This window comes from Mytilus californianus, unplaced genomic scaffold (genome assembly GCF_021869535.1).
Source record: "Mytilus californianus isolate M0D057914Y unplaced genomic scaffold, xbMytCali1.0.p SCAF_1, whole genome shotgun sequence".
Taxonomy (NCBI): domain Eukaryota; kingdom Metazoa; phylum Mollusca; class Bivalvia; order Mytilida; family Mytilidae; genus Mytilus; species Mytilus californianus.
The window spans coordinates 104,739,036-104,761,466 of record NW_026262581.1 but is presented as its reverse complement, the minus strand read 5'-3'; the positions used below and the strand labels follow the sequence as shown (position 1 = coordinate 104,761,466).

Here is a 22,431-nt window from a genome sequence, read left to right as displayed (position 1 = left end):
AATTGCATTAGAATTGAGATTGATTAATGCAATATCTGGAAATGTTGCATTAAAGAATTGATCAAAATTTAAGATTAGAGTTATTATTCAAATTATTCTAACCCCATCACATTTTTCAAAATAAAAAAATCTTAATTATTCAAAATTGATAGTATGTTGATAGTTCTGTAGGACTTCAGTTAAATCAATAAGAATAGAATGATGTATCTAAAAAAACTGCTAAACTGACAGGCAACACTTATAAATAATATTTTATAATTTCTATGTTTACATAATAATTTACATACAAATATTTTAGTCAGAAGATCTAAATGTTAAACAAGATTTAAAAATGTACATTACATTTGAGTTTGTAGAATGCTTTTATTACAACAAACTAGTTTGATACTTAATTACCGTATTTATTTTCAGGGAAGAATTGTTGTACTCGACTTATACTCAGAAGTTGCCCCAATTTATACTTATACAGAATCTTACTATGGACAGCCATTTATATGGTGTATGCTTCATGATTTTGGAGGAACATCAGAACTGTATGGGGTATTGGACAAAATTAACTCAGTAAGTTGAGCTGTTGCCTAATCACTATATATCTCAACCTTACATATACAACTGTTTACTGGCATCCATTGGGTTGTTCACTGCAGCACATATTTTATAACAGGAATACAGTTTAACAAAGCATTTATTGTTGTTGTGTATTGCAAAATGCATTGGATCCTTGCTATGTAATTCTTATGTTGGAAAAAATGACAAGTTGGGTTATGACAGTTAACCTGGAACATAATCTGGTATACAACTAGATTTTTATGACCCCGCCACAAGGCTAAGGGGTATTAAAGTGTTACCCTTGACCATCCATCCTTCCATCTTTCCGTCCTTCCGTCTTTCCATCCATCCCATTTTCTTTTGAAAAGCAAGCTTAAGCGGGGGCATTTGTGTCCTCAGACACATTCTTCTTTTATTTATGTACTAATTATGGTGTAAACTAGTTGAAATTTGATAATATTTATAAGATTTAGCTCTTTTTGTTGTTTTGTTTTCTCATAGTATGTTTATTAAAGGGACCATTTGAAGGTAGAAATATGACTAACAGTACCATGGTTGGTTTAGGACTAACACCAGAAGGTATTAACCAGAATGAAGTTATTTATGAATTCTTCTTAGAAAATATATGGAGAAAACAACCTAGAGACATTTCTAAATGGTGAGACAGTATACCGGTAGATAATTAATCCTTTTTGAAAGTCTTTGTAGGTTATTATAATTGAATGTTATTTTTTTAGACTTGTATTCCATATATGTATGTCTTTTGTTAATGGGGGTTAATGTCACTCTCCTCATGCAAATAATTTCATAAGAGTCAAATTTATTGTTTTATAAAGCAGACAAATCATTGCCCTTTTTTGCATAACTGACAAACTCTATCTTCAACTGATAGATTGAGTACACTTTATATTTTTCCAAATGACCAGTGAAAGACTCCAACCCCAAACTGTAATGATGAATGGCTAGTGAATATTGCAGGAAGAGACAATCAGCTACCATTTAGTCAATATATTCCATAAGTATGTAGTGTCTGCTTGGGTTATTATAACCCCATCTTAGAATGGGGCCTATATTGATATCACCTTGTCAAAAACATCTGTCGCCCGTTTGTCCAATAAATTATTTCTTCACACTTTTCTCAGGAATTGCTTAACAGAAAGACTTCTATTTGGTCAGCAGCTTGACTGAGATGAGTTTTTACATGATACTTGGTCAGCAGCTTGACTGAGCTGAGTTGTAACATGATATTTAGTCAGCAGCTTGACTGAGCTGAGTTGTAACATAATATTTGGTCAGCAGCTTGACTGAGCTGAGTTGTACATTATATTTGGTTAGCAGCTTGACTGAGATGAGTTGTAACATATTTGGTCAGCAGCTTGACTGAGCTGAGTTGTAACATGATATTTGGTCAGCAGCTTGACTGAGCTGAGTTGTACATTATATTTGGTTAGCAGCTTGACTGAGCTGAGTTGTAACATGATATTTGGTCAGCAGCTTGACTGAGCTGAGTTGTACATTATATTTGGTTAGCAGCTTGACTGAGCTGAGTTGTAACATGATATTTGGTCAGCAGCTTGACTGAGCTGAGTTGTACATTATATTTGGTTAGCAGCTTGACTGAGCTGAGTTGTAACATGATATTTGGTCAGCAGCTTGACTGAGCTGAGTTGTACATTATATTTGGTTAGCAGCTTGACTGAGCTGAGTTGTAACATGATATTTGGTCAGCAGCTTGACTGAGCTGAGTTGTACATTATATTTGGTTAGCAGCTTGACTGAGATGAGTTGTAACATATTTGGCCAGCAGCTTGACTGAGCTGAGTTGTACATTATATTTGGTTAGCAGCTTGACTGAGCTGAGTTGTAACTTGATATTTGGTCAGCAGCTTGACTGAGCTGAGTTGTAACATGATATTTGGTCAGCAGCTTAACTGAGCTGAGTTGTAACATGATATTTGGTCAGCAGCTTGACTGAGCTGTTTTGTACATTATATTTGGTTAGCAGCTTGACTGAGCTGAGTTGTAACATGATATTTGGTCAGCAGCTTGACTGAGATTAGTTGTACATTATATTTGGTTAGCAGCTTGACTGAGCTGAGTTGTGACATATTTGGTCAGCAGCTTGACTGAGCTGAGTTGTACATTATATTTGGTAAGCAGCTTAACTGAGCTGAGTTGTAACATGATATTTGGTCAGCAGCTTGACTGAGCTGAGTTGTACATTATATTTGGTTAGCAGCTTGACTGAGCTGAGTTGTAACATGATATTTGGTTAGCAGCTTGACTGAGATGAGTTGTAACATATTTGGTCAGCAGCTTAACTGAGCTGAGTTGTAACATGATATTTGGTCAGCAGCTTGACTGAGCTGAGTTGTACATTATATTTGGTTAGCAGCTTGACTGAGCTGAGTTGTAACATGATATTTGGTTAGCAGCTTGACTGAGATGAGTTGTAACATATTTGGTCAGCAGCTTGACTGAGCTGAGTTGTACATTATATTTGGTTAGCAGCTGGACTGAGATGAGTTGTAACATGATATTTGGTCAGCAGCTTGACTGAGCTGAGTTGTACATTATATTTGGTTAGCAGCTTGACTGAGCTGAGTTGTAACATGGAATTTGGTCAGCAGCTTGACTGAGATGAGTTGTACATTATATTTGGTCAGCAGCTTGACTGAGATGAGTTGTAACATGATATTTGGTCAGCAGCTTGACTGAGCTGAGTTGTACATTATATTTGGTTAGCAGCTTGACTGAGCTGAGTTGTAACATGATATTTGGTTAGCAGCTTGACTGAGCTGAGTTGTAACATGATATTTGGTCAGCAGCTTGACTGAGATGAGTTGTAACATGATATTTGGTCAGCAGCTTGACTGAGATGAGTTGTAACATGATATTTGGTCAGCAGCTTGACTGAGCTGAGTTGTACATTATATTTGGTCAGCAGCTTGACAGTGATGACTTGTTACATGTGGGCACTTTTTAGATCATTCAGACACCTTCTTTCTGTTTTCTGATACATGAACTTCATGTGTTGAATGAAAACAAATATTTGATCACATTTTTCTTAAGAGTTACTGAAAAGAATGACTTCATATTTGGTCAGCAGTTTGACAGTGATGTGTTGCTACGTGTGAAGGCATTTCAGATCTGTCAAACACCTGCTTCCTGTTAGCAGATACATTGAATTTTTGGATATGTTGAATTAGAACAAATGAACAGAATAATGATAAAAAAGACAACTTGATTTTCAGATTTGCTGTCATGGTTCAGTTCTTATTCATCCAAAAGTGAGAAGGACCTTCCAAGTAATAATCAGACAGGTTAATTTATTTTATTGTTAATTTTTTACTATTATTTAGTTATATATTCAATTAATAGGATTTCAGATTATACAATAAAGAGATATGGGAAATACAATAAAATAGTGGACTTGGCTTGGCAATATTTGAAGGTAAGATCAGTATTTATTTCTGATTGTCTGTGAAATAAACTTATTTTTTGCAACAACTCTTTTCTTTTTTATCTACGTGGTAGTCAAGTCACTTTTTAAAATGCATTTACCAGTAGATGTTATAGATATGAACTCATTGTGAAAAGTGACTTGTCTATCATGTAGGTTAGAATGATAAACTGAAGAAAGCCTTAAATTGGCTGAAACATCTTGAAAATAGGTAAATTACTACAATAATTTATATTTGTTCCTATTGTAATTTTTACACAAGTACATTCTGTATTAACTGTTTTGTTTAATTACAAACGATAGTGAACCAATGCCTGTTGAATCTATAATACAATAGAATGCCTAAAGTGGATACCTTGAGTATACAGGGTTGTTATAAAAACATGTGAGAGCAGTTATAACAACAACACTTTAGGGATTGCTGCAGTCATTTAATGAGATTGACATTTTTCAGTGCCTAGGGCACAGTCATCAGGATAAAACAATGCATAAATTACACTATAGTTCAAAATTCGGAAGTGATAAATTATATTACTAAATTTGTTATATATAATAGCAGTCAAGAAAACATTTTCATTTAAAACAAAGACAAGAAACAAAACAAACATAAAGACTGTACTTTGACCTATAATGGTTTACTTTTACAAATTGTGACTTGGATGGAGAGTTGTCTCATTGGCACTCATACCAGAGGAGGGTAGGAGGGGTCCTGATCCCAAAATCCCAGGCTTAAAAACATGGAATCTCGAGGTCCCGAATTTAAAAAAATTCAAATCCTGACACCCCGAAATTCGAAAAAAGAATTCCCGGATCCCGAAAGGATCAATTCCGGAATCCCGAGCTTAAAAACACCCGATCCCGGAGTCCCGATAAAGGTCCTACCCCCCCCCCCCCCCCCCCCCACATACCACATCTTATATCTATAATGTATTTAGAATATAAGTACCTCTAATTCAAGAAAAACATTGTATGGGATTTTTCCTAGACGAACATTAGCAGGGACCAATCACCAGTTGCAGATGGTAGTCATCCAACCAAATTAATAACCATAACTGGTTTTTATTTTTTTTTTTTTTAGGGGGGGGTTATACCCTGCTTTCCTGAACTGGAATTATTCATGAATATTCCAGAATAATTCTAGAACATTCATGAATAATATTCATGAATATTCATGAATATTCAAGGTTACAATTCATGAATATTCATGAATATTCATGAATGTTAAATGGCACCTTGAATATACATGAATATTGTATGAACTGAATAACCAAGAATTAACATGAATATTTATCTACAGAATATTCTTGAATGTGAAAAAGGATGTCCATGAGTATTGATAGTGGAATACTGACTAAGGATAACCATTGCTGTGAAATAAGATGTCCATGAATATTGAATGGTTGAATATTCTAGAATAACCATGAATGTGAAGTAATTTTCCATTAATATTTTAGAACAACCATGAATGTGAAATATCCTTGAATATTCTAGAATAACCATGAATGTGAAATATCCTTGAATATTTTAGAATAACCATGAATGTGAAATATCCTTGAATATTCTAGAATAACCATGAATGCGAAATAGATGTTCTTGAATATTGAATGTAGAAATAAATTTAGAATTCCATGAATACAAACATGAGGGGCAGAAGGTCTTTCTCGAGCTTTTTTTTGCAGGAATTCAGGATTTGACTTTTAAAATGCAGTTCTAAATATATTTTGCTATTTTGGCATTCTTGATATAAAATATTTAAAATATTAAATGACATTTTAATTAAGAAAATCACTTTAATGCCCCTGGTGACGGTGACTGACCCTTGCGAAAATGGGTCAGGATATCACAAGATATCCCCAGCAGGATAATCTTGGGAAAAATCCCAGGGCAATCTTGAGATAATCCTTATCCTGAGATAGGGTTAAACATGGGACGGTATTGGAACAAGGATATTCCAGGGATATCCAGAGACCATCCAGACCATAAATATCATCATGATCATAGTAAAGAATCTTGTGATAATCCTGTGCTTAGGATTCATCAGGTCCTGGTCTCAGGAAATTATCCTGATGTCAGGATTTACAGATTTGCTTGCATTAAGTTGGCCCTGGGATAATTCTTGGATAATCCTGAGAATGTCCTTAGTTCAGGACCAATAAAATGACTTAATGTCTTGCATGTATTCTATAAGGAATTAAAAAATTTGAGTAAAATCTATTTTTAATGCACAAATTTGTTCTTTTGCAAATATTTTCTTTTATTAGTTTAAATGCATATTCCTCATTATAAGGTAGATGAATATTGCCCTTGTTGTATCAAATCTGTCACGTATATATAAACATTGCGGCATGAATTACATTGTATTGGCCATGTTTAATATCTTATTTAAATGGCTGTCAAGTTCCCATTGATTTAAAAAAAATGTACTTGTATTTAATGTCAGATCCTTAAACTTCCATCAAAATTATAGATACTAGTACTACTAGCAAACTTGTTTGCCATTTTTAATGGCTGCTTATATTGTTAAATTACCCATTAATATGGTACTCACCCCACCCCTCCTCCCCATGTTCACTAACACCTTCAAGCATTTCATTGTCTTAATTGTATTTAGATACGCAGTTTTCACCATGGCTTAATGATGCTCGCTGTTCAGTTTCAAATATTATAATATTAAAAATGTGTGTCAGATATAAAGGATACATGTGAAGTTCTCCTCCTTTCTGTAATTAAATTTGCTGTCTCTGTACTTCCAACTAGTATTGCTGAGTAAAGGTAACTGGAATCTGCATGCAATCCGTTTACTTTCAAAATTGGCAGCTCCATTTAATCATTTAATCCCCTAAAAGTATCAAAAAAATCCACAAAGAATCAATTGTTCTAGACATTTTGAAGCAATAAATTCAATAGAAATATTATTGCATGTTTATACAGTATACATTGGAAGCCATTTGGAATCAAATTAATTACCCTCCCTCTTTTTTTACCCCCTGAAGATAAAAAAACTAGCGACTTATTATTTTCACCAAATAACCATTCACACAATTCAATTAAATTTTTACATATCTACCAGTTATGCCTGTTATGTGACAACAAGATTATTCAATGTTGTTAAAAATAAATATATTTTTCAGTTTATGCAGGAACATATATATTAGATATACTGTTCCCAGGTTTATGCTTTCAGATTTTCTGATGTTGATTTGCTAAAAAAAAAAACATAAAAAAATCATAGTTCCTCAATAAATTATATTTTATAATCTCATTATATACACATGTTAAATTAAATTTTTAATGCACTTATCTGAAAACATCTTCACATGGAATCTTCTATTTTGCTACAGCGTAATCACATTTTTATGACGTTTTTATTGAGTACGCTAACGTCGAGGTGACAATCTCGCCCCATATTATATCGGCCAGAAGTTGATCCGTCCCCGTAACGGTATTATAAAAATAAATCAAGGGTGTCGTATAAAAGTATTTATTAAGGGTGTCGTATAAAAGTATTTATTACTGGCCAGTTTTTAAAAATAAGAAAAAAAAACCTTTAATTTAATCGGCACAGGGTGCATGCAGATGAACTAGTGGCCGCATTATCTAGGACGGTATTTTCTAGGGTCGGACTGTTCAGTACAATTACTAAAAACCACGTGGTCATGACTTGTTTACATAAGTTGAGAACCAAGGTTTTACGATGTCGATCGTTGGCCTATCATTGATCTGATCATTTTTCTATGTTATTTAAATGCCGGACAACAGGTAGAAAATCAAAAACGATCCAGCTTGTCTGGCAAAACAGCCGTTGGCGTTTCTCGGGCGCCCTGTCGTTTTTATCGCGAAAATCTCGGCATTTTTCTGACTTTGAAATACTGTCAAACTGAAATTCGTAATTCTTCCATCAACAGGAAGTTCAGCTAGCTGTGTAAACTGTCAAATTAAGTGTCCCATTAAGTGCAGGGCTTCACCTGACAGCTTTGGTGTCAAACACATTGTTAGTTAACACAAATAACCTTTGCTTTATGTCATAAATAATTTGTGTATTTCAAAAATGTTTCAGTTACTTCCTCTTTTTTATCACCTTTTCACAATATATTCCTTAAATTTATTATTTTTTTTCTAAAAAAAAAAAAATTAAAACAAATTGAATGCAAATGCATATCAGAATATTACTTTTAATTATTTTTAACCTGAAAACACTTCAAATATAAATATTTTAAAAATTATTTTTTTCATCTTTACTTCAATTAATTGATCTATCAAGTGCATTCAAATAATAATTCAACTTTTTCATTGATAGAGGACAACTTTTATTTTTAGAAGCAATAAGTGGGGGAGAGGCATTAAAAAAAGGGCATCCAATTTTTCAAAGCAGTAGTTTTAAGTTGGATCATTCAAAATATCAAACATAAGTGCTTGATGTCACATGAAATATTCATGATTTTTTTCATCTAGTTATTGAACATATTTCCTCAGCCAAAAATAGTCCAAATAAACAACAAAATCCTAGAACAAGTTACATTTTTCATCAGTATTATTAATGCAGTTGGTCACTCATAATTCTGAGTCATTATCATGCAGCTTTATTCATGCTTATTCATGTTTGTCACACAATCGAGAAATATTTTAAGTCAAAATTTCATTCATCATTATTCATCCTTATTCATGTTATATGACTATTAGAAAAATTCTAAGTCCAAACATTCAAGTTTATTCATGTTTATTCATGTCCCAAAAAAAGGTTTCTTTTGTCCCCAAATTAGTTTTAGAAAGAAAAAAACTTCATTATAGTAATCTTTAGGCATTTTAACAATTCTTTTTGGTTGTCTTCATACAGTTATTAAGAATTCATGTATATTCCAGTTTATTCATGCTTCTTATTCATGAATAATTTTGACACTGGAATAGAACCCATGAATAAAACTGGAATATTCATGAATATTCATGAATATTCTTCCTAATTCATGAATATATGAATATCATGAAAGCAGGGTTAAGATCCTCAGCTACTGTAAATACAGTCGTCTGCAGCATGTCAGGTTGTAATTAATAATGTTATATTTTTCATCATAATTCACATGAAAAGAATTGCAATCAGTTACTATATTATTTTATTGTGTAATTTGACAGTTTTAATTTTAGTCAAGTGTATACAATGATAAAATAAATAATGGTGACCACAGATCCAGAAGTATACCCACAAGTCGACCTCAGTATAATCCTCCACTTAAACCTTATGTAAGTATTCCTACTAGTTGACCTCACTTTGAATGATCAAAATTCTATTTTATTCAATAATAATAAAAACTAACATTAATTTTTAAAGAAAATTTTTTTATAGCCCCACTTCTTCAAAGGAGTGGTATTCTGGTTAATGTCTGTCTGTGCTTCCCTCTGTCTTTCTCATAAAAATTTTGTCACATTTTTCTCAGAAACTACAAATCAGAGCTTTCTGAAATTTAAAATCAACCTTCATATGAGCATCCTCTGACCTGTGATGCATATTTTGCATCCATCACTCATCAACTTCTTGTTTACCTAATACTTATAGCAAGGGTATCAATAGTCATGTACAACTTATACCATTTTTGCATCAACAGAAGTCAAATAATGCCTCTAATCAGAAATCCACCATTGCTGAATGTGAACATGGATCAATCTTTAACTTTGAGGTTAAGTTATCTACAGGTTGATTTAAACTTAACAGCACAAGAAAAATTGTTGATAAAGAAAAAATTTGAAAATTAACCAATACCTTTCATTTGCACAATAACACATAAATATTGAGAAATCCTGAAATGACAAACTACAGAGTCTACAACTGTTGACAAGTAATTTTGACATTTGTTTTATTTTATGTAATAGTTATGGTATGATGCAGAAGATTTATATCAAGCATGGGATCTTTTAATAGATTCAGCTGACCAGTATAAAAATAACTCATTATTTCAGTAAGTCTAAGTTGCTAAAACAATTAAAAGCTACCCTACCTGTGATTGTAATTTTTAGTTAGCTTCCAAAGTTTTTATCCAGAGTTAATATGCCAATACTATAAAGGCATTAAGGTTACAGATACCGCAAACATTTGATGATGATGGTTGAATGGCTTTCCAACATCCAGTGGCAAATTAAATACATATTCAGGACAAGAACACACTGAGCTAAATTTTTAATGTGTAAGTTCACAAGATAACAGTCCTAGCGAAGACATGTCACCCTACCAAGACACATTATTCTGACTCCTAGCCTACCAGTCTTTGCTCTTACTCCTTTATGCCGGGTGCTTAGCAGAGTAGCAGCAAATACCAATTTTAAAGTCTTTGGTTTGACCCTGCCAAAGTTCAAACCCAGGTCTTCTTACACTCAAGGCGAACACACAACAATGAGATCACCAAGATGGTACTAAACAGACATTTGAATACTTTCAAAAAGAGTCACAGTTGTGATAAGGATCTTATCTGTAAATATTATAATGTTTCTCGTAGAAAAAGTGATTTATTTTATTTGTAATGTTATAAATTGAACTATGAAAATTAATATATTTAAATTCAAAAATGTTGTTACATCTTTTAACAGCAAGGGTTACTAACTTATTCAAAGATAGTGGTTTTTCTTCCGATGGTCTTACGATTTAAAATACTTACTTGCTTCTCACAGAAACTGTCAATAATAAAATAAATAGAATAGAAAACATTTTTGTTATTTATATTTTGTATTGATTTTAGGTATGATTTAGTGGACATATCAAGAAACAGTCTGATGATGATATCATTAGAGTATTATGATAAAATGATTACTGCTTATCAAAACAATGAGACCAGTAACTTTGGGTCAGTATGACATTTTTAGTTTTTTATTAGTTCACTTAGCCTAAATGGGCTAATATCAGCTATTTCCATCACTTAAAGTTTGTTGTCCATCCATCTGTTTTATCTGTCAGTAAAGTTCTTAGATGTTCTTTCAAAAACTTTACTGACAGATAAAATAGATGGATTGACAACAGACTTAAATGATGGAAATAGCTGATAGTAACCCTTTTAGGCCAAAATCACTTAACATCTTCATATGGCTTTCAACAAAAAAGCAAGTGACCTGAGATTTTTGAGAAATTTGACAAAATTGTCCGGATTTCAACCACATTCTGGCATAGGAAACATAGAGTGAAGCCGTCGACAAACTAGACATTAAAGGCAGATAAGTAGATTGTCATAACAAGCATTATGTTAAAAGATCTTTCTTGTCGATGCATGCGCTCTATGTTTCATGTCAATAAACTCAATGGAAATTAACCCGTTTTCATTAAACTTTCATGGAAAATCAAAATGAGTGCTATTGTGACATCATGACTAGAACCCAAGTATGTAAAATTTTAAAAAAAAAGACATATTTCCTGTCTAGTCATTGTATTAGCCATGATTCTTTGAGATATAAGTCAATAAATCCTAATTTGAATTTTATCTAGAAATAGGGGCCATTTTAGGGCCTTATCAAATCTACTCCTTTTATATATGATTTTCTAATTCAAGGGGCAAGAAAGTGATGTATATATCGTACATTCTCCTTTTAGAGATATTTTGGATAGTGGTAAAACAGTTGTCGATAGCATTTATAGTGCTGACCTGTTATTATTTTTTTCATCTTTTTTTGTTATTTGGCTGAGACCCTTTTAAATAATAAAGCAGAAAAGAGGAAAAGGGGGAAATTTTGTAAGTGAAAAACAAGCCAATTACTTTTATTTGGCATTTTTTTTCAGATTGTACAGTCAGATGCTTTTGAGTGTACTAAATGATATGGAGACATTACTGGCCAGTGATTCACATTTTTTACTTGGGAAGTGGATAGCTGCAGCTAAACAGTGGGCAAATGACTTTAATGAAGCAATTCTTCTAGAGTTCAATGCAAGAAACTTGGTTTCATTATGGGGACCTAAAGGGGAGGTTGGTACTAAACATAACAATGATTTCCTTCTTTGATCATTTAAGTTAGATCCAGTTATGTAAAATTCATCAAGTTAACACACAGGACCAGATGGCATATCAAATTTCACAGTCAAGTAGGTGTAACCCATGCTTTGTATGCTGCTGTAAATTCTGAAGCATGTAATGAAAGTCATGGTGACACAAACATTCGGGGGAAAACTTTGGTGGATAAAGAAAAACTGTAAACAGCAAAAATGATCAATAAGACAAGATCTACGAATTGGTGAACAAAGCGCAAATTGTCATTGGACACCTTATAGGAGCTGTTGCCCTGAAATGTCGATCTGTACCTATTTTTGTATTTTGGGCTACAACTATAGTAGATACAGAAATCTGTTAACAGTAAAGATGATAAGCAATACTTGGTCTAAAACTAAAAAGAGAGATTTTACTCATGAATAATATTCTAGTCTGGTTAGTGAGCAGCCGTAGTTAAAGATGCACATAGATCATTCTGAGCAACACAGGCTCTTTAGACCCTCTAGTTTCATATTGTCACCATGTTGGAGGGAAATGGGCAAATTCCTTCTGTTCGTGGGTCCCGCTTCAGGTTAAAGATTTTGGTCAAGGTAGTTTTTGATGAAGTTGAAGTCCAATCAACTTGAAACTTAGTACACATGTTCCCTATGATATGATCTTTCTAATTTTATTGCATAATTAGAGTTTTGACTCCAATTTCACGGTCCACTGAACATAGAAAAGGATAGTGCGAGTGGGGCATCCATGTACTATGGACACATTCTTGTTTATATAAGTATCACCTGAACAAAGACTTTTTTAATAGCTGCTGATAAACATTCAGTTCATTAGTTCCAAGCCATGCTTTTGGTTGTAAACTAAGTAAGTTCTGCCAAAGCCTGCATTCAAGTTTATATCAACATATATATATACATTAACAAAAAATAATACACTTATTTTAGGTATTGGATTATGGTCGTAAACAATGGTCTGGTTTGATGAAAGGGTAAGATTCTATTCATTTTATATTTGTTGAGAGTAAACTTTATTTTTTAATGTTTGTCATAATACCCAATCACAGACTAAAACAAGAATTCTTTCATGATCAAATGAAACAGAAGCCAAATAGTTCAGCCTGAAGGGAAATGGAGACTAACAAAGGTTAAATTGTACAAGAACAACCACTCTAAAACAGTTGAGTGATTTCACTGAACTTATAACGATGAAATGAGACAACCATGAAATTATAAGACTTGGACATTCTTGATTAATGGAGATGATTTGAATACCTTGTACATGCAACTATTCCAGAAACCAGGCAGTGACAATGGATCATGTTTTGTAATAAGGGTGAATAGTTATGAGATGTACCTAGGGTTTTTTTCTTTTTCTTTTAAAATGTCTTCTTTGTGGTAAATTGGAAATCAGTTGTCTGTCTTTATAGATAGACAGATATGCCATGTCTGTATAAAAAACAAGACAGATAAATCTAAATATTAATGAAAAATATGAAACAACTGTGTTTTAAAGATAATTTATTGCAACTAGAAATATTAAAGCACTGTAAATTACAATACATTATTATTAAACAAAGTACACAAAATTGATAAAGCACTAAAAAGACTTCAAAATACATTTATACTGTTGAAAATGTTATGCAGTCCAAAATAAGAAGTATACATTATTGACCATTAAGTTGCAGAGTTTATGAGTCATTCATCAGACCAATCAATTAATAATCTCTAGGATAGTATTCTGTGTCATCTACATGATAGCTGATATAGTAATCTTGATGATGATGATAGTGGATGTCATATTGTAGGTGGTAGGCATCTAGCTGTTCAAAATGGATGGCATCTTTATAGTCTATATCTACTTGATGGTCATCATAGTGGCAGTTACTAATATGTTGGTGACCATAGCTTATGGCATGTGTCTGATGGTAGACATAGCTGATTTCATCTTGTTGGTGGTAGTCATCATGGCAGATGTCATCTTGTTGGTGGTAGTCATCATGGCAGATGTCATCTTGTTGGTGGTAGTCATCATGGCTGATGTCATCTTGGTGGTAGTGTAACGATACTTTGTATTCATCTGGAGTCTGTTGTATCATCATTGTAGGAATCTGAACACACTTGATGTGCTCTAGGCAACTCCAGAAGTATACAGGCAGTAGTGAGAAGTAGTCTGTAACTCTAGTATTGTCATAGTTAGCACCAGGTCTATATACAAGTGTTAGTTGTTGTTCTGTACATGATTCTTCGTTGTAGACTGTCAGATGTAGACCACAAGGCAATGTATCAAGGTATACATTGAAGTCGTTTGGTAGATTGCTGTCATTAAATGCCATGTTGTCAAATGTAGTATTTAACTAATTTATGAGTTGCTATTGTTTTAGACAGAAATTTATACAATTTTAAAACTTAAAGCCATTTGAGTTAACAATCTTATTGTTTCAAATATGTGATGCGTAAGCATTCATGTGAACAGAAAGACCCATTGTGATTGGACATTTCAAAACAAACAATGTTTAATTGGACAAAATTTACATTGATGTTTTGTTTAAAAAATAAGCACTTCTACACATGACCATGAATTTGTAATTTCATTTGCTAATGGAAATATTTATGTTTTCATAGCGTATCTAGTGATCACACCTTGTTGTTTATATTGTCAAATAAACACCCATGTGTTCTGATTGGCTTTGAGTTATAATTATACAAATGGCTTCTCCAAGCTTCAGAGCAATTATATGTTTGATGTAGTAGTTGTAGCTTGAACTTCTTTGTTTGTGTTTCTTTAATCTTGATTTTTAATGATCTAATGTATTGTGGTATACAAGCTTATAATTTACAGAGTAATCTGTAATAAATATTATGCTTTTGGCTTCAAATCAGTTAGAAAAAAACAAGTCTTAAAATAATGATATCTTGCAATCATTTGATTATTCATAATTAATTAATCATGTGGAGTCTATTTTAATTGAGACTTGTTAGAAAAAAAATTCTAAATGGGTCAAATACTAGCAGGGAAAATAGATAAAAATAAATTATTCTTCATTAGCACTAATATTCTATGTACTAATACTCATATTCATAAAATGCTTATTTATCATTCTTTTAAGATTATAGAATTTGCACAATTTTTAAGAATAATTTCAGCTTGCACAATATCTAGTGCAATAGTTGCCATTAGCAGCCTATTTGTCAGTCCTAAGCAAGATCTTAAATATCAGCCAGTTTCATTGTTTTTGATTAATTGTAATATAAATGTTGTTTCGTGTAAATATAAACATTTTTAAAGTGCATGCCTTTTATGAAAAGTAAAATAAAGTCTGTTCTTTTCATGGAATATAAACTTTGGTACATTTGTATTTAAATCTGAAGATTTGTCTCTAGATGAGAATATTGATATTGTATCAGCTATTCGGAGCGTATGAATGAAATCTTAGGTATATGATAATGAGACAGCAATACAACAACACAGAACAGACATCTGTAGACAAAAACTACTTCTTTCCTAAAACATTTGCTTGAATTATGTATATATCATACAACTCTCTGTACTAGAATGTTTAAATATTTCATTGAGCTAAGGGGCTAACAAGTAAGCTACTGTGTGATTAAAAAAAACCCAATTCTTTTTATGCCCCCGCCGTAGCGGAGGGGGCATCAAGTTTTACCCTTGTCTGTCTGTACGTCCCAAAATTGGTTTCCGTTCTCTAACTTGAGTTTGCCTCAACCAAATGTTCTGAAACTTATACACAATGCTAATTACCACAAAACACAGATCAAGTTTGAATTTTGGTGGTGTCACTTCAACCGTTCTAGAGTTGTGCTCCTTTATAAATGAAAAAATTGCAAAAATTTTAGTTTCCGTTCTTTAACTTAAGTTTGCCTCAACCAAATGTTATGAAACTTATACACAATGCTAACTACCACCAAATACAGATCAAGAATGAATTTTGGTAGGGTCACTATAACCGTTCTAGAGTTATGCCCCTTTATAAATGATAAAATTGCAAAATTTTTAGTTTCCTCTAACTTATGTTTGCTTCAACCAAATGTTATGAAACTTATACAGAATGCTTATTACCACAAAACACAGATCGAGATTGAATTTTGGAAGCATCACTTTAACTGTTCTAGAGTAATGCCCCTTTATAAATGGAAAAATAGCAAAGTTTTTAGTTTCCGTTCTCTAACTTAAGTTTGCCTCAACCAAATGTTATGAAACTTATACACAATGCTTATTACCACGAAATACAGATCAAGTTTGAATTTTGGTAGCATCACTCTAACCGTTCTAGAGTTATGCCCCTTCATAAATGGAAAAATTGCAAAATCTTTAGTTTCCGTTCTCTTACTTAAGTTTGCCTCAACCAAATTTTATGAAACATATACACAATGCTTATTACCACAAAATAAAGATCAAGTTTGAATTTTGGTGTGGTCACTTTAACCATTCTCGAGTTATGACCCTTTATAAATGGAAAAAAATGCAAAATTTTTGGTTTATTTTTCCCTTACTTAAGTTGCCTCAACCAAATGTGATGAAACTTATACACAATGCTTTTTACCACAAAACACAGATGAAGTTGAATTTTGGTAGCATCACTTTAATCATTATCGAGTTATGCCCCTTTTAAATCGAAAAATTGCAAATTTTTTAGTTTCTGTTCTGTAACTTAAGTTTGCCCCAACCAAACATTATGAAACCTATACACAATACTTATTGCCTTAAAACTTGGATCAAGTACAAATTTGGGTAGCGTCACTTTTATTGTTCTTGAGTTATGTCCCTTTATAATGTTGTATGCAAGCAGGGGCATCATCTGTGTCCATGAGGACACATTCTCCATTTATTTTATATCTTTTTTTTTATTTCTGTGTGACTTTTAGTAAACATTTTTGTCAGTGATACTAATGCAAAAGAGTCCTTTACCTGAGACTACTATAACACAGTAGTATCAGATTTCACTTTGATTTTAAAAAAGTTTTCAAATTGTTTACTATTTCTTCTGCTCTGCAGCAACTATTTTACAAAAAATAGTATAAAGAAAAAGTTGTAAGTTATTAAGATTTTAGTATAAAATACCATCAATTTCAACCGTAGGATTATTTGTGTGAATTAATTGAGAGAAAAACACAGGATTGTTGAATTGTTAAGATAGTGTTTTTGGCTTAGAAAATTTGTCAAGCTCTGAAATTTTTAATTTTTTTTGCATTTGATGGGAATGGTAGTTATGAAGGTTATCTGAATAATAATCCAACTATAAAGAGGAGAAACAGGGATATGTATGTACCCTTATATGTCTTATATGTGGAAAGAACATTTTAATACCATTATTATAATATTTTACCTAATTTTACAGATATTACATTCCAAGATGGCGCCTTTTTATTGAGATGTTGCATTACAGCTTATTAAATGTAAGTCCACTATAATCTATGTAACACTAATTTTAAAGAACAGTGTTCAAGTGTACTTATGAATATAGACAAAATTACTTTTATATATTTTCCAATAAAAAAATTCAGTGTTTTCAGAAAGTATTGGATTAATACTGTGGATTCATGATTATTCGTAGGGTACCCATTTTCGTGGATTACATTGGTAAATGTGAACCACAAGTTTATCTGGTCAATGAAGTACCAATTTTTCAATTAGCTTGTATGTAGACTTTGGCAAATCACAAAATCTAAGTATCCTCAAAAATATTGTTTTTCCTCAACTTACCAAAATAAATGAATCCACAGTAGATCTTTAGAAATATATGAATTAATGCTTAATGATTATTTTTATAGATCCTTTTTAGTCAAAATAACAAGACTTTCATTGATATATCGATGGCCTTAACCAACTTGAGATATTTTCAACCAAATAAGTTTATAACATTTACACATTGTATTGACTAGTTTAAAATAATTTAGGATAAAAAAAACATATTGATTGATAAATTTGTGCAGTTTAGTTTTCTGATTAATTTTAGCACACAAAATTTGATGATGGATTATTTATCCAGTTTGTTTATGAGAAAGTAGAACTTCCATTCTCTAACCAGCTTGATATCTATCCAACAGAACCTATAGGTATGTTTTATTCAAGTGAGGAACTACAGTGTTATACATCAAATAAGACGTGGTATGATTGCTATTGAGATAACTATCAACAAAAAGACCAGAGACTTGAAAGAGTTTATCTACACTATTTCAGGTCAATGATCGAAGATATTAATGGTCCTCGGTAAACCTAATGTTAAAAATTCAGAAAAGGCAATGTGCAGCCTTATTTAAATTCGTACCATATATTTGAAGCGAAAAAATAAATGCATAAAATGTATGCTAACATGTTAATTTCTTAGTAATAAAAACAATACCACAAATTTTGAAGTGAAAATAAAAAGACAAAAATGTTTTACTTTTGCACTTTTGCACTTCATGGATGACTGTACCCACTGGTTTAGTCTCCCATATGTTTTTTTTTAATTTTTATGCCGAAAGTAAGACTTTGGCACACTGTTTCCAGCATCCATAATTAGTGTCATCAACAATAGTTAAAGTTTGTTTTAAAAGTATTTAATATTGTTATATTGCTAGATGTGACTTCAGTTCCAATTGCAGATATGATTGCATATTGACGTTGACAGTATTTCCATTTTACATAAGCCCGTTTAACATTGTTTATAGAATAAAAAAAACTTCTATATTACATACATTAGTTATTATCTTTTCTTACATGATAAGTCAAAGTGAAAAATTCTTTATTATCTTTAGTTAGAAAAGTTCTTCGTTATCTTTAGATTGAAAAATTCTTTATTATGTTTAGATAGAAAAATTCTCTCCTAGAACCTAGTAGAGAATTTTTCATTTGTGAACACATGTTCTGGATAAACTGATATACTATAAATCTTTGCTTTACTAGTGATGTTTAGTATTTCTTTGTTTATATGTATTTGATCATTTCACACAGTCAACTAAGACTGATTTTGCTATAAAAGGATATTTCACTGGTAATGCATTAAAATTGTGCTTAACTCTTCATATTGTAAAACTGGTAATTTGTATCTTATGTCATTTTATTAGTAGCTTTGTTTTTTGACTTAGTACTTATCTCATGACTCCAACCCGTCCCCAATACTTTTACCATTATAATAGTGTGCTGGAACACCATTGGCCCAGGGACAGTTTAGGACTCACAGACATTTTACACACAGTGTTAACTTTTTAGTTTTAACTGAAATGTTGAAGAATTTTTAATTGCTAATTTTGAAATACAGATATTCTTGAATAATACTTTTAAAATTAATCTTTAAATTTTTTTTATAGGGGATGCTTATGCTATTGCTAAGTCAATACACACAAAATACAGAGATATTATAGATCTGCAGTTCTACAAGAAGTATGCTATAATGTGTAAGATGATGAAAGCTAATACCAACCCAGCTGTTAAGAAATATGGAATAAATGTGAATAGGTCCAATGTTCATGTAAAAATGGCAAACTCAAATTTACAATTTTTATTTGATAGAAAATAATTTACACCCAGTATACAGGTTTGTTTGTCATGAACTCGGGGGGAGCAATTACTACGTAATGAGTGGTATGGATGAGCCACTGGAATAGGTAACCATTTCAAGCTTGATAATATATGATAAGGTCGAGAGAAATATATGATGAGGCTGCTGATTGAATCATAAATTTCTAAAACCAATCAGATTTTGATATTTTTCACAGATGTGTTTAAAACCACAGTCATAAATGCATTAGATATTTGTCAAATCTATTTATTTCTCCATTACATAGCATAAACATGGTAGCTTTAGGTGTATTTTTGTCAAAAATAAATGATAGGGTATTTTTTTTTTTGTAATACAAAATGTATGAAAACTTAAAGGAGTAGTGTACTGAATATCTCAGCTACCCAAGTGTTCCACAAAAGGATTGATAAAGGGGGTTATTTACTGAATTTTGAAAAATTATAAATGCAAACAACTTTCCACATTTGTGGGCATATTTAATCAAAATGTAGAGGTGTAATGATCAATTAGATATATTTTAATTATTATATATTTTGTCTATTTTTGTATTGATTTTTAAATGCGAACTGTTTCAAAATGAACGATTATGTATAATCATATATTTAAATATCCAATGTTTAGCATCAAAAAAAGCTATTTCACTAGAGATAGCATAGCCTGTTTAATTTATTAAAGGCAGTTTCTGCCATTTATGCTGTTGGGTCATATTTGTCATTGACATAGGTCAACTGGTCATCATACCCTGAACTGGTGGATCTATAGATTATTCCTCTGCTATGTTAAATATCCTTCGTCTTATAGTTAAATATACTTAATTTTTAAGAGGAAGTCATTGTATACTAGTTAATCTTTGTAAGAAAAACAGTTTTAATAATCAAGTGAATTGCCAGGAAGGAGAAAAATGTAATGTGAGGTTTAAGCAAAGATTTGTATAGAGCAGTGATATATATGATTGTTTGTTTCATAGAATTATAGTCATTCCGTACCCTTACCATTTTGTATCCTGACAATTTTATACCTCATGGAATATTTATATGTATGCCATTTTGTACCTCATTGAATATTAATATGTATGCCATTTTGTACCTCGTGGAATATTTATTTGTATGCCTTTTTGTACTATTTTGGTATCCAATTTGCATGAAATTGTAGATAAAAATGGACATTTCTTAATTTTTTTCTACATACTTGTTATTAGTTATTTCTCAAATTGAAAAAGCCAAAACAATTCTTTAATTGGTCACGTAAGGTGCAAATTTTTATGCAAACATATATATTCATGGCTTCCTTCCGAGTAAATATCAGCATGTGTCCCTTTTCACTATATCTCCTAGCAAAAACAACTTTGTAATGACTATACAAACAGTTGCAGATAATTATTCCTTTGTTGGTAAATTAACTTCATATTTTTATAGTTGAAAAATTAATTAAGGATAAACCCTGTACACAAACAAAGCATAATTAAAACTATTAAAGTTTCTTTGTACTACTTAATTAAACCAATCATAGGTCTATAGAAAATTTCTATTGCAGGAAGCATTTTATTGCTTTCTATGTTATCGGCAATGGAAATTTGAGCAAAATGGCAGGACATTTGAGTGATAAAAAAAGGAGCACCAAAGTTTAGAACATTTGAGCGCCAAAATTTAAGGACATTTGAGTGAAAATAAAAAATAAGCATAGGACATTTGAGCAAAAAAACTTAAGAATGATGAAGGAATACTTCTTCTGTTTGTCAGATATAATCTGTAACCCCTGTTCACCTCGGTGAGGTGGAAGTAGGGTTTCGAGCAGGATATAGTAAATAAAATGTGGAATTATAATGCACAAAGTTTAAAACATCTTTTAATTGTAAAAAAACAAAGCACTGTCATAAAACTTAAAACTTGGCAATGGCATATTTTACAAGTCAGTTATGGCTTGACATTTATATCCTAGCCTTCTGACATAAAAATTCCTCTGCAGACAGTATCAAGAATGCTAAATTTCCTTTCTTAGTCTCGTTCAAAATTATATCCATTTTATCATGTACATGTATTAGTATTAAGATCTTTAGTGCCAAGGGACATTTCACTTTATAAATAAAAGAAATTTAGAACAAAGAAAATTTGCATAGCCAATGAATTATAGTAAAATTGATTGCTAAGTAGAGATCAATTCAAGACTACACTACCATTAACTAGCTAAAACCGGCCAAATTACTGGGGTTGAAAATCAATTAAAATATATTTATTTTAAAAACTTTTCTTTTTTCTTACTTTTTAGAAATACTTTTTTAATTCATATAAAAGTATCACAGGAAATATCGCTCAAACTTCCTATTTGAAAATCCAGGTAAGATTAATATTCCGGCGCTAAAATGTCCTATGATGTTGGCGCTCAAATGACCCTATGTGCATTTATTATTTTCGATGTTGGCGCTCAAATGACCCTATGTGCATTTTTTTTATTTTTCGCTCAAATGTCCTATGGCCCTTTGTTATAATGTTTAAATAAAAAATTTAAATAATCTGAAATTATTAAATCTTGTTATCTCATAAAATTTAATAATATTTTTGACCTTGTTGAATGAACCAATAATGGATATACATTAATATAAAACATTTTTTTAAACTAACAATGAGGCAGTATAAAGGATCTTTCCTGTTTTTTAATTTTACTGTGTGTGTTTTACAAAATCTCCAATACTGATGTTGGTACAAATTTTCAATGATTTACAAATATATGATTCAAAATAAAAAATGATTTACAAATATATGATTCAAAATAGAAAACGATTTACAAATATATGATTCAAAATTGAAATTGATCTAAATTATATGATGTATTTTTAAATTCTCCCTCATGAATTCGTCCGAATTTAAAACATTTCTATTCTAAATACATGGCTAAATAAGAGAGACAAGTCATAATTTAGGTTTGTTTGCTCGCAGTAACTTTCTTAT

At 31.6% G+C, this 22,431-nt stretch overlaps 1 protein-coding gene across 1 annotated transcript in view; it reads left to right on the top strand.

Moving 5' to 3' along the window:
* Positions 1 to 22,310, top strand: part of LOC127728646 (alpha-N-acetylglucosaminidase-like) — a 39,936-nt gene extending 17,626 nt beyond the window's left edge. The window contains exons 13-23 of the mRNA XM_052236185.1: positions 412 to 561; positions 1,065 to 1,207; positions 3,931 to 4,003; positions 9,152 to 9,247; positions 9,875 to 9,960; positions 10,735 to 10,839; positions 11,763 to 11,946; positions 12,909 to 12,952; positions 17,321 to 17,378; positions 17,939 to 18,038; positions 19,275 to 22,310. Of these exons, the coding sequence (XP_052092145.1) occupies positions 412 to 561; positions 1,065 to 1,207; positions 3,931 to 4,003; positions 9,152 to 9,247; positions 9,875 to 9,960; positions 10,735 to 10,839; positions 11,763 to 11,946; positions 12,909 to 12,952; positions 17,321 to 17,378; positions 17,939 to 18,038; positions 19,275 to 19,483 (1,248 nt within the window). The 3' untranslated portion in view covers positions 19,484 to 22,310. The remainder of the gene's footprint in view (positions 1 to 411; positions 562 to 1,064; positions 1,208 to 3,930; positions 4,004 to 9,151; positions 9,248 to 9,874; positions 9,961 to 10,734; positions 10,840 to 11,762; positions 11,947 to 12,908; positions 12,953 to 17,320; positions 17,379 to 17,938; positions 18,039 to 19,274) is intronic.
* Positions 22,311 to 22,431: the final 121 nt, after the last annotated feature.